The sequence below is a fragment of the Sinocyclocheilus rhinocerous genome, unplaced genomic scaffold, assembly GCF_001515625.1.
Source record: "Sinocyclocheilus rhinocerous isolate Xijiao unplaced genomic scaffold, SAMN03320098_v1.1 scaffold827, whole genome shotgun sequence".
NCBI classification, from domain to species: Eukaryota; Metazoa; Chordata; class Actinopteri; order Cypriniformes; family Cyprinidae; genus Sinocyclocheilus; species Sinocyclocheilus rhinocerous.
This window is the reverse complement of record NW_015633173.1, coordinates 761,008-776,267: the sequence shown is the minus strand read 5'-3', so window position 1 is coordinate 776,267 and position 15,260 is coordinate 761,008. Positions and strand designations below refer to the sequence as shown.

General features: G+C 34.1%; 1 protein-coding gene across 1 annotated transcript in view; it reads right to left on the bottom strand.

Annotated features, from left to right (window-relative positions):
• Window positions 1–15,260, bottom strand: part of LOC107743307 (solute carrier family 35 member F1-like) — an 83,199-nt gene that overhangs the window by 45,278 nt on the left and 22,661 nt on the right. The window contains exon 2 of the mRNA XM_016556481.1: window positions 1,868–2,043. Coding sequence (XP_016411967.1) covers window positions 1,868–2,043 — 176 coding nt within the window. The remainder of the gene's footprint in view (window positions 1–1,867; window positions 2,044–15,260) is intronic.

Here is a 15,260-nt window from a genome sequence, read left to right as displayed (position 1 = left end):
ATATATATATATATATATATATATATATATATATATATATGCACATACACACAGTTTATATCATTTATATACAAGTTGGTCTCCAAAACTGAACTAGTTCAAAACTAGTCTCCAAAACTGCACAAATGTTCTAAGTGAAAAAGTGATAAGTGATCAGCTAGACATGTCCAGCTGACTGTACAGATGACATGATTACTTAACAATCAAATAGACATAAAATCTTGCATTTTCATGGAAATATTCTATTTCAAATGACAAATATAGAGTTTAGCAGCATTATACAAAAATACTTGCTTGATTAACCAATCTGAATAATGTACTCCGTGTAATATTTATAGCATAAAAGTATGAAAGCTCATGGCGATTGCAGCGCAGCAAAGATTTTCATCCAAAATCATTAGCCTTCAAAAAATGACTAATCCATTAATGACCTTAAAGGCGCTTATTAGAACAACCTGATTTCTGTATAAAAAGAGAGTGTTAGTCAGGGAATCACATGTGATCTGTTATAAATAGACTGTGAGTTGGCATATTTCTCAGCTCAGAACACGACTCTTTTTCATTTCTATTCTTAGCCTGCTGTAAGTGTGCCAGAAAACATTGTGTCAAAGCTTTCTGCTTGGACACGATGCTCAACATGAAATCAATTAGGAACTAAAACCTGAGCACAACACCTGTAACCTGACTTGCCATCTAGACATGAAGTGAAAATGCTTAGAAATATGAAATGTATAATTACTACATCAACATTAAGACGGGGCTTATTATGCACTCCTATGTTTCATTTAGAACTATAAAATAAAGAACAGAGTATTTGTCCACATTTACTTAGTTCAGTCAATGCAAATTTGACATTTTTCAAATGAATGATATTTAAAGGGGTCATATGATGCGATTTCAATTTTTCCTTTCTCTTTGGAGTGTTACAAGCTGAGGACTGGAGGACAAGTCATTATAATCTGTAATTATGTCCCCACTGGATGCAACAATTAAATGCCTCGTTTGTAATGGGTTTTAATGTTTTTGTCTCGTCGCTCCGGCCGGGACCCAACATCACAGTATGGTAAGGGGCGTAACATTTCCGTCACACGATTGAGGTATTCGGCCAATCACAACGCACTGTATAGCTGGCCAATCACAGCACACCTCGCTTTTCAGACCGATGAGCTTTGTAAAAATCGACGCGTTTCAGAAAGGCGGGGCATAGAGGAGAAACAATAATGTACAGTATGTGGAAAATAATGTGTTTTTTGAACCTTAAACCGCATAAACACATTTCATTACACCAAATACACAAAATAATGTTCTTTTTATCAACATCATATGACCCCTTTAAACCATTTATTAATATTTATAATATATACTAAACTAAACAAGTGGACATTCTATTACACATTAACTAAACATTAACATTAACTAAAAAGAAAAAAAATGTGACAAAAGTAAAATGTGATGCATTTATATTTATATTAACTAAAATATAAGAGAATAAGAGAATTTGTCTGTAATTTAACAATACAGTAATATAAAACTATAACTTAAATAAAAAATATAAGCATCAAAGGCAGGTCTCCTTTTTCCTTTTTTAAAAACAGCCATCTACACAGCCTGACTGACATATTTCTGAATAGAAACAGGCTAGTAGTTTTGAAAGTTTCTGCCAGAGTCCCAGAAGAGGTCACACTTGAGACAGAAAAGAGAAATATAATGAAAAAACTTCGAATAACCTTTTTCTGACAGCCTCTCATAAAAAATGTATGTTCCTATGGTCTTATCATCACCTTGACTTACAGATAACCTCACGGTATGTTTCCATTTGACAGTGTTTTTATTAAACTGCACAGAAACCTCAAGGAGCCACCCTTACCTTGCCTGACTGCGAGTGTGGTGGTGTAGACCAGGAACAGCAGGATGTAGTTGAGAAAGCTCTGAAACACAGGGGTGTTGGCGTGGTAATCATCCGCCAGGTATTTGCTGGTCAGGCCAATCCCACAGATGAGCAGTGATAAGACCTGGCCAAGGGCCAGCGTGAGAAGAAGTTCCCTGTCAACGGAAATCCAGGAGTCAGTCTCATATCACACAGATTCACAGAGAAACTGTACTGTAAGTATGTACTGTGTGACCTTGACCCTGACAGATGGGCACATTAAAGGAATAGTTCACCCCAAAATTAAACTTTACTGAATCATTTACTCACCCTGAGGCCATCTAAGATGTAGATGAATTTGTTTCTTCATCAGATTTGGAGAAATTTAGCATTACATCACATGCTCACCAATGGATCCTCTGCAGTGAATGGGTGCTGTCAGAATGAGAGTCCAAACACCTGATAAAAACATCACAATAATCCACACAACTACAGTCCATCAATTAATGTCTTTAATAGACTGGACTGGAGTGGATTATTGCAAAGTTTTTTTATCAGCTGTTTGGACTCTAATTCTGACGGCACCCATTCACTGCAGAGGATCCATTGTTGAGCAAAATCTGTTCTGATCCAGAAACAAATTCATCAACATCTTTGATAGCAAATTTTAATTTTTTAATGAACTACTCCTTTAAAAGTAGAGAAAATTATAGAACTAGCTTGTGAATGTTGATATGCATATAACTGTGCTACTTGTGCAGTGACCCAAGGATAAATCTCAACAACCTTGGAGAAAAATGGGTTTGGAGAATAATGGTTCCTGGTCCTGCTCTTCCTCTCACCCCATCATAAAAGGGTCTAATTTGTCAAAAAAAAAAATCCAAGTGACAGATGAATTTGAGACATAAGAATTTAATTGGGCGTACACAACTTCTGATGTAAACAACAAATGACATAGAAAGTATGTTTTCCTTTCTTTAAAAGCTGATAATCCTGTTTATTTTGCAGCTATACAAGATTATATTCCCCTTTGGTTTGTATAGGTGTGTTGTGTGCAAGTTGAGATAAAAATACTGAAACAAAGTGTGAACAAAGTGAAAGGTGCTAATACTTTGAAGACACAATATGTATCTTTGTGAAACGCTACCAAGCTTTTCAAGAGAAAATATGCAACTGCAGGAGAAGACACACTTTTCTTTGTTTAAATGCTTCCAGTCAATTAACACTTCATTTCTTGTTGAAGCACAATAAAACTTTTATCAACAGTTTGGTCTTTACAGAGTGGTTCCTAAAGTATGATTGTCTGAGTTGGTAAATAAATAAAAGTAGCAATGCCACTAACCTAAACTATAATTTAAAAATAGTTAATGTTTAATGTTAAACTTGATGTTTGCATTGAAAAAAGTAAGCTTACTATGGTAAAAAAAAAAGGGCAATTTTTAATGTGTTTGAAATAATTTTTTAATTTTCTTTTGCTCAGGAAGGCTACATATATATATATATATATATATTGAAATTATAACAATTTAAAATAACTGTTTTCTAAAAAAAATATATTTTAAATTGCATTTTATTTCTTAACTTATGAAAGGTAGTATCATTAGTGTATACAGTAAAAATTATATTAGATTTAACAGGACAAGACCGTTACATACAGTAAAATGCTGTCAAATGTATGGTTTTTGGAAGTGTCTGAATACCATATATTTTATGTTAAAAATCTATATTAAACAAAAAATATATGCAGTTTTACAATAATATACTGTTAAAATTAATGTTAAATAAACATCACCTTATTCTTAATAAATACATATTTTATTTTGAAAATGCAAAATGTTTAGCTTCTGATGTTCAAAATGATTGTTAAATAATGCTAATTTTTAATAACTAATTTTTTAATAGCTTGAAGTGTATCTAATTTTTTTCCAAAAGGACTGACTGTATTTTAAGATTGGCTGTACTTTATATAATTAGTAGATTAGCTTTGCAAGTAACTTTCCAACACTGGCGACCTCCCATCAAGCAAGCCTTTCAAGAGCTGTTTGCCACATCCTTCCCGTCGGATTTACGTGGTGATAAAATCACACCAGCTGTCATGGTGATAAACAAGCCAGCTTCCTGTAATTCATCAACACAGTTTGTCAGATTTGCCATTTTCTGGGTGGTGTCAGATGGTTAGTTACAGGTGATGGTTAGTGGGAACTGACTAGTGGAATACACCTCCGCCAATGTGATAGGGCATGTTTAATTGTAGGTGCAGTGTGTGTGTGTGTGTGTCTGAGTGTGTGACAGTCCAATTGGTGGGATCAGAGCTCTGAAGAGAAGGTAGGAAATGCAGGCGTGTGGAACCGGGTGAGGGAATGAACTGTCAATCAACTGGGCTTAAATGTAGGGGACTTGCCCTCTCTTCAAAAACCCCATCCAGCTCCCCAGTGAACACAGCGCATATAAAAACAACCAGTGCTCGCTGCACCCACATGGGTAACGAATGAAGCACGCGTGCAGGTTAGTTCCAGAGACAACACGCGGGAAGATGAAAGAGGAGCCGCATTATCAAAAAACATATGCTGCATTGGTACACCGTCAAAGACAAGGTGGAAAAGAAAATAGGGCAACCAAAAAAACGTAATGTGTTTTTCCTACCTTTCATAAAAATCCTCTTAGTCTAGTACAACAGATATAATAAAATGAATGTTACGCTTTAGTAGGTAATTGAAAAGTGGATTAGAGGCTACCTAAAAATAAAAGTTGCTATAATTACAAGAAATCAGAAATGTTTGTAATGCATTTTGAATATATATATATATATGCATTAGTAAAATTCTATTAGATTTAACAGGATAAGACCATTAAATAAAATACAATTCTATCAAATGTATGGTTTTTGGAAGTAAAATGTTGGAATACCATATAATTATGTTAAAAATCTATATTAAACAAAACACAATGTATAGTTTCATAGTAATATATTGTTAAAATGAATGTTAAAAAAACACATCATATTATTCTGAAATACATTACATTTGATTTGAAAGAATTAATTAGAAAATTCATTCATAATTCATTAAAAGAAACCAATCATAAGAGTCCTTTGTTCATGTGTCAGACTGCACTGTTTGTGCTGTGTTTGTGCAGCCAGTGAAGAGAAATATTACAATATTATTATTTATAGTTGTATTATTATTTACGGTACACAGTATTTTTCATCTTATCATATTTAACTCAGACTGCAAGCTAATCATTACTCAAGTAAAATATCATTTCCGTGCTGTGGCCCTGTAGATTCAGTAGCATTGCAGAAAAGGTTAATTAGATGTGCTTACAACAAAAATGTTCATCTATTCAGGTAATATTTCAGAGCCAAGTACTGCAATTAACGACAAACAAAACAGCTTTGAGACTTGGAAAAGGTTACTAAAAACTTTTTTTGCCGTCACATTACAAAGCTGTCCCCATTACAAGACAAAAGCTTGTAGTATTGTTCACATTTAAAGACTCAGTTTATTGATTTCTTTTGTGTTTTTCACATTATGGTGTACACTTTACACAATTAATTGCAGTCTAGGACCCTGTCCAAAATGTCTCATGGCCTTCATTTAAAGGGATAGTTCACCCAAAAATTTTCACCCTCAGGCCATCCAAGATGTAAAGGAGTTTGTTTCTTCATCACAACAGATTTTGAGAAATTTAGTATTACATCAGTTGCTCACCAGTGGATCCTCTGCAGTGAATGGGTGCCGTCAGAATGAGAGTCCAAACAACTGATAAAAACATCACAATAATCCACACCACTCCAGTGTATCAATTAATGTCTTGCGAAGAGAAAAACTTCATCAAGACATTTGTTTTAAACTTCAAATGGCCATTTCCTAATATACAAGTCCTCTATCCATGATATCGCTTTCTCCAGTGAAAAATTCATCATGTCTGAATCAGGAGAGAAATATGCACAGGTCAAGCACCATTTACAAGCCAAAACAATCCTAAATAGTTCTAAACAAATAGATAAACAGATTAACATGTTTTTATCAGCTGTTTGGACTCTCATTCTGACGGCACCCATTCACTGCAGTGGATCCATTAGTGAGCAAGTGATGTAATGCTAAATTTCTCCAAATCAGTTCCAATGAAGAAACAAACTCATACATGTTGGATGGGCTGAGAGTGAGTAAATATTCAGCAAATATAAATTTTTGGGTGAACTGTTTTTTTAAGCGTGTCTGTGAAGTACATGAGACCGTAATGTTTCTCATTTGCTATTTTATTTCTGAAGGGTGCTCACGATTCACATGTACCCCACTTTGTGGTTGCTACAAAGACAAAAACATAAACTCTATTTAACAACAGAGAAATATTACAGAATTATTCAACTGAAGCCGGATAATCACACCAAGACAAGGACTATGATAAGGTGAAATTCTCACATTCAACAGACACTGAAAGAAAAGTGTCAAATACTTGAGGTTAAACCAAGAACATTTATTACCACAGGCGACTCTAGGATTTCAGACTTAGGGAGGCTCAGCCTTTAATCTGAGCATGAGCTGATGTGCCTCAAAGGAATATTTTGCTTTAAGTGCGAGGGGTCAAATCTTGCTCCAGTGATAATTTTTCAAATAAATAAACAAATTATAATAGCATCTGTTTGTCAGTAGATGTATATCAGTAATCATGGCCTGTTGGGTTGCATTTATGTTGTGATTTCACTGGAATGAGATGGATGAGAAACTTTAAAGTCTTTTAATAATGCAATAACCTCACATAGCTTTCAGCAAATGTCAAGACAGATCAAATCACCATTTTTTTTTTTTTAGCGGGACTGGCAGCTGAAGTCCTAAATAGAGTCAAGCAATGTTTGTTACCACTTCTTTGACGTGAAATGCGAGGAAATACACATCTCGTTTATGAGACTGAGATTAATGAATGTCCGATTAGCTCCTCTGCCAATAATTGAGCGATGGGCAATTTCACGATAACAGTATTAAAGTGATGGAGCAGATATCTGACATCTCACATCTCTATCCCCAGGGCTTTTGTGGCCATTTTCTAATTTTCTCAAAGACTACAGGCTTTTGCCGAGAACATCACGGTCTGCAGGCAAACGCTCTGAGCTCCACATACTGTAATAGCACTCAGAAATGACAGCAATTATCAATCATGCTTGACAATAATTGTGACATGAGTTCTTTTTCTTCAAAATATGTCATTCTGATTGAAAACTGGCAAAAAAAAAAATCATAACAAAATAAGAAAAAAATATAATATAAAATAAAGATAAATTAAGACAAAGTAAAATTAAAATATTATTTATTTTATTGACATTGCTGTCATTTTTGAGTGCTATAATAGCTATAATTTCAATCATTTGTGACAATAACTGTGACAATGTTTTTCTTTAAAATATTTCATATTGATTGAAAACAATAAAATAAAATAACAACTTCAATCATATAACAAAATATGATAAAGATGATATAAAATGAGATAAAAAATATATTAAAGACATAATAATAATAATAATAAAAATAAATATGATGATTCAATAATAAAATAAAATCATTTTAAAAATCACATAATATAAGGAAAAAATAAGACATAACATAAAAAAGATAAAATGAGACAATAAAATAAAACAAAATAAATATTTTATTTTATTGACAATGCTGTCATTTCTGTGTGCTGTAATAGCATTCAGAAATGACAGCAACGATCAGCTCACAACTAGCCAAGAACTGATAAGTGTGTTGATTGGCAATTGATGCAAATGTAATAAACTCCAAAAAAATCAACTCCATGCTAACATTAAAGGGGTCATATGATGTTGCTAAAAAAGAACATTATTTCGTGTATTTGTATGCAAATCTTCCCACATAGTGACGTAGATATGTGGGGGCGAGAAAGAACGAGCCGTTTTAGGTAGGCGTGGCTGACTCTTAACTTTTATAAAGAATATCTCTTTGGATTTGAGACTTTAGTCTTTGCAACTTTACAGATCTTCTTTATGCACCAAGAGCTTGTAACACTCCAAAGACAAAGAAAAAATTGAAATCGCATCATATGACCCCTTTAAAAAAGCCTTATCCATAAAACAGTGGCGTTCAAAGTACTGCATGCAGCAAATATTTCAGCGTAAATCATTTAAAATCTCTACCGTGTCAATCATTGAAGATTAAATAGTGAAATATCATACATGATTGAGGCCTTGCGTGTCTCAGAAGGGTCCAAAACCCACATGCATGAACTCACTTCACCCAACAGGACCACAGAAGTACAAATTTGCATTTAGATAGAAACCAATTTGCTTTTCTCTAAAGCAATTGTATTTAAGATGAAATATGTAGAGTTTTTTTCTTTCTTTTTGGTCTATGTAACATTGCCCCAAGAGGAATTAGCTGGCCGAGAGTTGAATTGAATTTGCTTTATAGCTCCTGTAAAAAGCTCTCTTTCATTATGGAGGAGAAAGAGTGACAAGGACAAAAAGAAAATGATATTAAGCTCATATACGCTTTACTGTCCTTCACATGTACCTGCTTTGCCTTCAGAAATATATAAATGCAAGCAGGCTGCCAGCTGCAAAGCATCCACACAATAATTGCTCAGAATGATGGATGATGTTTGAAATGTGACGATTGGTCACTCCAGTCCTCTATGAAGCAGGTATCTTCTTAAACTCAGTGTGTTTGTACACTCAGCATTCACTGCAACCAGTGAAAGGATTCATGTTGTATTTGTTGATCTGTACTGTTCTTCTCAAGGACAGGGATGCGATGAGGACGAACAGGGGAGCAAAACAACAAGTAAACTATTTATCTGCTGATGCAAACAGAAAAAAAGAGGTTAAGACACAATGGGTCTCGGCCTCTGTTAGAAAAGCATCCTGTTGTGTTGCACTCCTGGGCCATAAAAGACATTGTTTTGAGACAGAGTGTGACAAATGTATGCCCTGTACTTTTCAGGGACGTTTTCTGTTCAACAGACATTTCATGAAAAAGTCATTCGGGGTCGACTTTCTGTTCTTGAAAAGATTAGAAATACATTTTAGAGAAGTCTTTTACTTTAAATAGATTTTATCTATAAGAAGGTTTCATATATATAAATATACTGTATATGTTCCGGGTTGATGTCGCAGGACACAAAGCCGAAGTAGCACGTCCAACTCAAAAAGAACCGATTGAGCCGTGGCGAAGTTTGCCGAGGATTACCGAAGATTCTGATGAGTGAGTTGACGATACTGTGCAAGCCTGAGGCACGTACTGGAAATATGCTTATTATGACAGGTATTAAAAAACCCTGCAAAAACCTTTCTGTAGAGTGATGTAAAAAAAAATTACAATAGTTCATTGTGCATGCATATTATATTTAAAGTTGCTTAAGCGAAATCATGGAGTTTATAAGACTGGTTTATTCATTCTTTATACTGTAGACATGTAGAACATATCCGCGTTTGTGCATCAATGTCTGTAATGTGTGCTGTAGGTGCGAAACTTTTAGGAATCTTATCCAAGTTGTAGGCTAGTCAGTATTGGTCAGTCTTGTTAGAAAAGAAATGCGTAGAGACGTTATTGCTTGATGACGTCAGGAACCGATGAATCGGCTTTTTGAACCGGTTCAATGAGCCGACCTGTCAGAAAAGAACCGGTTCGCGGAAATGAATCGGACTTTGCATCACTAATATACAGTGGGTATACTTATAACATCCAAGTGAAAGATATAACACCAACATGTCAGAAAAAAAAAAACTGAATCACTGAGTTGGAAAAAGGATCACCTCCCTCCCCCCTCCTCAAATGACTTGTAAACTCAATCAGATGTAGCTAATCACCTTCTCAATACAGGTGACTTCAAGGAAACCACACTCAGACCACCTCCTGAAGGTCTGAGTTTGTTTAGAGTTATCATCATGATAATGACATCCCAACTCTAGAAATGGAGTGTTCTGTAACTTGGCCTGTTCTTAAAAGCTTAGTATAAGTCATCATTTACTCACCCTCAAGTCGATCCAAACCTGTAAAACTTTTTCTGTGGACCCTAAAATATGATATTTTGAAGAATGTTGAGAACTAAACAACACTGGACCCCATTGACTTCCAAAAAGTCTTCCAAAAGAAAAAAAAAAAACTGAATCACTGAGTTGGAAAAAGGATCACCTCCCTCCCCCCTCCTCAAATGACTTGTAAACTCAATCAGATGTAGCTAATCACCTTCTCAATGGCACACAAAGCCATTTGATTTTCAACTGTGATCAGCTGTGGTTAGTTTGATTAGCTCAGCAAGAAAAAGAGCTTTTCTGGAGCATTTCAGTCCTCCAGCATTTCAGCAGTATTAAATTATTATTATTATTATACACACTATTGTTTAAAAACTGGTGGTCTGTAGGATTTTTTGTCTTTATTAGTGATGCAAAGTCCAATTCATTTCCACGAACCGGTTCTTTTCGGACAGGTCGGCTCATTGAACCGGTTCAAAAAGCCGATTCATCGGCTTCTGACGATTATATTTTATTATTAGCATATACCCTCAAATAAAATAAATAAAATGAAATATATATATAAAAGAAAAGAAAATAAGAAAAAATAAGCATATACACTCCTAAAAAAAAAATTGCCAGCAATGCCATAAAAGACCAATTTTTGGTTCCCCAATGAACCCTTCAGTGAATAGCTCTTAAAATAACTTTTTTTTTCTTAGAGTGAAGAACATTTTCAAATCTAAAGAACGTTTTTCCACTATAAAGAACTTTTTGTGGAATGTAAAGACTCCATGGATGTTAAAAGATTCTTCATGGAACCATGGATGCCAATAAACAACCTTTATTTATATCATCTAACATCAGTCGGTCAAGCTCAAAAACAATTAAAGGGGGAAAAAATCACCATTTATGTATGCTAAAAGTAGTCTATATGACTGTCTTCTGAAGCTTTCGTGTGAGTAAAAAACAAAAACTTATACCATCCACTGAAAATCTTCTCTGCACGTCATATGGACCACTTTTAATTTGTTATTATAGTGTTTTTTGTCCTGTTTGATCAAAATGATTTACTAAGTCATGCACCACCAGTTCTTTCACAGTCCAGCAGCCTATGAAACAAAAAAACAATTACTGACTAACTAAAATTTACTTCTAGAGCCAGACAACATCCCATAATGGCCTGTCTCTCTGGAGTCCACTAGTACCATTAAATAAGCACTGACGCAGCTCTAACATAAGATTTGGACAGAGTTATTCCAGAGCAAGAAAAACATCAGTTCTACCAACTTCACAAGAGCCAGCAATGATTTTTTTCATACTTTAGAGCACCTGTGAATTCAGCGTAATTGGGAGGATTGTAGCACTAAAGTCTGTTATTTTAAAAAAAGATGGCGGGGTGTGTGTGGAGTAGTAAACAACTTCAGATCAAAAATACAAGATAATCTGTAGAAAGATAGAGCCTGGCAAGAGAGGAATTTATCAAAGGTATCTGATACTTCCAAGCAGGCTTATTAATCTATGGAACAAATTGGGAGGTGAGGAAACATATCTATCATCCAGCTTTCTTGGTCCTCAGTGGCTGAGGAGGAGGAAATAAATTAGATTTCCACCTGAAATATGACTAGAATTTATTTTAGGGCTGTGCATGGTCATCACTAACATTTTAACCATGTGATGAATCAGAGGATTTGAAATAAAGACTGTTATAGCCATTTTTGGCCTTTGACTAAAATTTCATTAAATTTAGCCAATCTCATATTCAGTCACTTAAATGTAAAGGCATAGTTCACCCAAAAATGAAAATTCTGTCAGCATTTACTCACCCTCATGTTGTTCCAAAGCTGTATGAATTTTTTTATGTGAATACTATGGCAGTCAATGGGACCAGTTATCTGTTTGGTTACCCACATTCTTCTAAATATCTTTACATCTTTTATATTCAACAAAAGAAAGAAACTCATACAGGATTGAAACAACATGAGGGCGAGTAAATTATGACAGAATTTTCGTTTTTGGGTGAACTATCCCTTTAACTGACTAAATGGCAAAAAATAAATAAAAATCATCAAAATAATGTGGCAATTATATACCATTTTTGTATAATTTTTTTGTTGTTCATTTATTTTAGACCATTTAACTAATCAAATTGCATATACAGTCATTTTGGTGATTCAACAAAATTTTTATGTATTATATTATATTATATTATATTATGTTACAGGGCTGTTGAATGCTTTCATCTGATCGGCTGACGAATGTTCTAAGGTGTGCAATTATTTTCAGGTAAGCCCACGGCTAAAGTAGCTCCAGGCAAGTCTTGACCGCATTACATATCCGTTATTTCAAAGGTCCTTACAGCCTACGACAGCAAAAGAACCAAAACCCACAATGACACTGACTAGGCAAATAATATAGTAAACAATAATTAATTATGACAAATTATTTCCATGGTTTTGCCACTAAATTACATTTTATTATGTACGGAAAGCACATACTCTCTTTCTCCCACTCTCTCTCCCTTACAAACGCATACACATACAGTACACACACACACACACGGAAACATACATGCAAACAGAAACATATTGTCAGCGCAGCTCTGACAGTTTTATCAGTAATAACTTAAAAGATACATGTGAGGTAAAAACAGCGCTGTTCTTAAAGCAGATGAATTTACAGTTTCACTATTAGTAGAGGCGCTGCTGCTGTATGTTGTAACTGTAGTATAAGGGGAATAATTGACGATGGGCTGTTGAATTATAGAAAATAATGCACACACGAATATAATCACCACCTGGGGTGCGCATTATTTTCTAATAATTTAACTGATAATTATTTTATCATAATTGTGTTATTACTGATAAAATGTATATTACATATGGTATTATATGTATTATATTATATTATATTATTAGGTTTATATGTGTGATTAAAATCAATTCTAATAAAATAAGATTTTTATTTTCAGTTACTTGCATGTTGTAGTATTTTATTTGTCTAATCATCCACACTAATTCTTCAGACTTACTTCAAGCTCTGATTTCCAAAAGTCTTGGATCAAATGATGCTTAACTCCAATGGATGTCTTGTCAGATCAATAGACTTCATTTTACAACAAAGACTTACCAGCAAACTCCACCTAAACAACGGAGGGAAACTTCAAAGTCAATCCGACAAAAGTGGTCTCCGTCTGCTAATCTATTCTGACAGACTCTTTGAAAGAGTGAAGTAAAACGCTACACACTTTATTTACGGCGCTACTCTGGGCTTCTGAGCTGCTCTAGTAGAAAAGAATGAATGTTTAAAGATTGATTTTTTTTTCTCACTTGCATCTCCAGGCATCTCCTAATCAGGTCTACACTCCATGCTAACTCTGAAGGCCCAATCAAACATAATTTTCCCCCAAATGACTCAAGTCCAGATCAATAAAGATCAGTGGGATGACCTATACAGACTCTCCTCAAGGGGTAAATATACATCAAGAGCTAATTTCATTCCCATTCAAGGCAACTCCTTCCCTCTTGAAATAAGACCCTTACTAGTTTAAAAGAGACCGAAAAGGAGAGGGAACCAGAGAACTACCTAAGCTCACTATTTTTTGTCATATATTCTCTACTGCAGTGGCTTTCTAATAAAAATATGCAGTGGGACATGAAGTGCCTAAAGTGCTACACCACATGACATGAAATTTAAATCCTCCAAAAATATAGTATTTTAGATTCACTGTTGAAAAACTTAAGTTCGGTTGCTGCCTTACATTTTAAGTATAATCAGATTGGTTGTACAAGTCATTTCAACTTAAATGACATTAAACGATCTTAAAAGTTGAATTTCATATTTCATTCCACACTTTTACAACAACAAAAAAAAAAGACAGAAAGAAAGATTCTGGTACAACCACCTGTCACTTTTCACAATCCAAAGAACTCCTGATTTATAAAATCATGTCCAACCTGATATTTATCATCCGATACAAATACAAATACATACAAAGTTGAAAGTTTGAAAACGTGAAAATTGATTTCATGAGACAGTTTTCATGAATATCAGGTTACCATACCACAACCACAAAGGGAATTATCAAAAGCCCTCTACTGGGAGTGCAGTAAACATGTTCTTGTTGTCTCTGTCATACTTCTCAAAGGGGCTCGATTGTAGCCACACACATTAGAGAAGCGAGATCTTTTTTAGGGATTTTTTAGGGAGTAAAGGGATCACAAAAGACAACAAAACAAAATAAATAACAAAAGACTTTATTCAACAATTTGTCTCCTCCGCATCACTAGCTCCATTTTTGAAGAGTATCCACTGAACGTAAAATTTTTTTTCTTTTTTGCACAAAAAGAAAACAGCCAATAATTATTTTGATTGAGGAGGTCAATTGATTTTAAAAAATCTATTAAAATTAAAGGTTTTAATCCAATTAAAAAGATGATATACTGATTAAGTATTCAAATTTAAATGTAATTATTTGCACATATCAATATTTGCTGAGAAAATGGTCAGAGAATATTAAGATGGCCACCATTATAAATACTTTTTAAAAATAAATAAACACATACATAAATATTGTGAAATATTATTACAATTTTAAATAATTGGTTTTATATTTTTATATATTTTAAAATATAATTTATTCCTAATATGCAAAGCTGAATTTTAAGCATCATTACTCCAGTCTTCAGTGTCACATGATCCTTCAGAAATCATTCTAATGATTTGGTGCTCAAGAAACATTTATTATGTTGAAAACAGTTATTATTAACATTATTATTATGTGAAAACAGCTGTGGTGCTTCATTTTTTTTTCGGACACCATGATATATATATATATTTTTTTTTTCTTTCAGGATTTTTAGGGATGAATAGAAAGTTCGAAAGAGCAGCATTTATTTGAAATAGAAATCTTTTGTAACATTATACATGTCTTTGCTGTCACTTATGATGCATCCTTGCTGAATAAATGTATTAATTTCTTTCATTCCAAAAATTGTGAATGGCAGCATTATATCAAACTTAAGAATGTAGAATTTAAAAATCAGGCATTATCAAAATATTGTACCAAACTTCAAGTTTGGTGTCCTCTGACCTGTAAATTTGCATAACATAAAGTAATTTTGAATACTTGTTGTCTAGTGCAATGCACCTTTAGATAAAGACAAACTACAAACCACATTATGTCATTTTTTTCTGCTCTGTAGGTAGCCCTGCATTGCATTAAATTTCCTTGTCCTAAAACTAGGGCTGGGTATCGAGTTCAATACTTTTTAGGCACCGAACGAATTGCCTCGATACCATCGAGTATCGAAAAACGTCTCGTCGTTCGGTACCAAATTTCGATACCTAAGGGGTTAATCTCATCAGCGTCAGTGAGCCAATAAGCCTGCAACACACGACAGATCGATCAGTGTTTGACATCCGCGA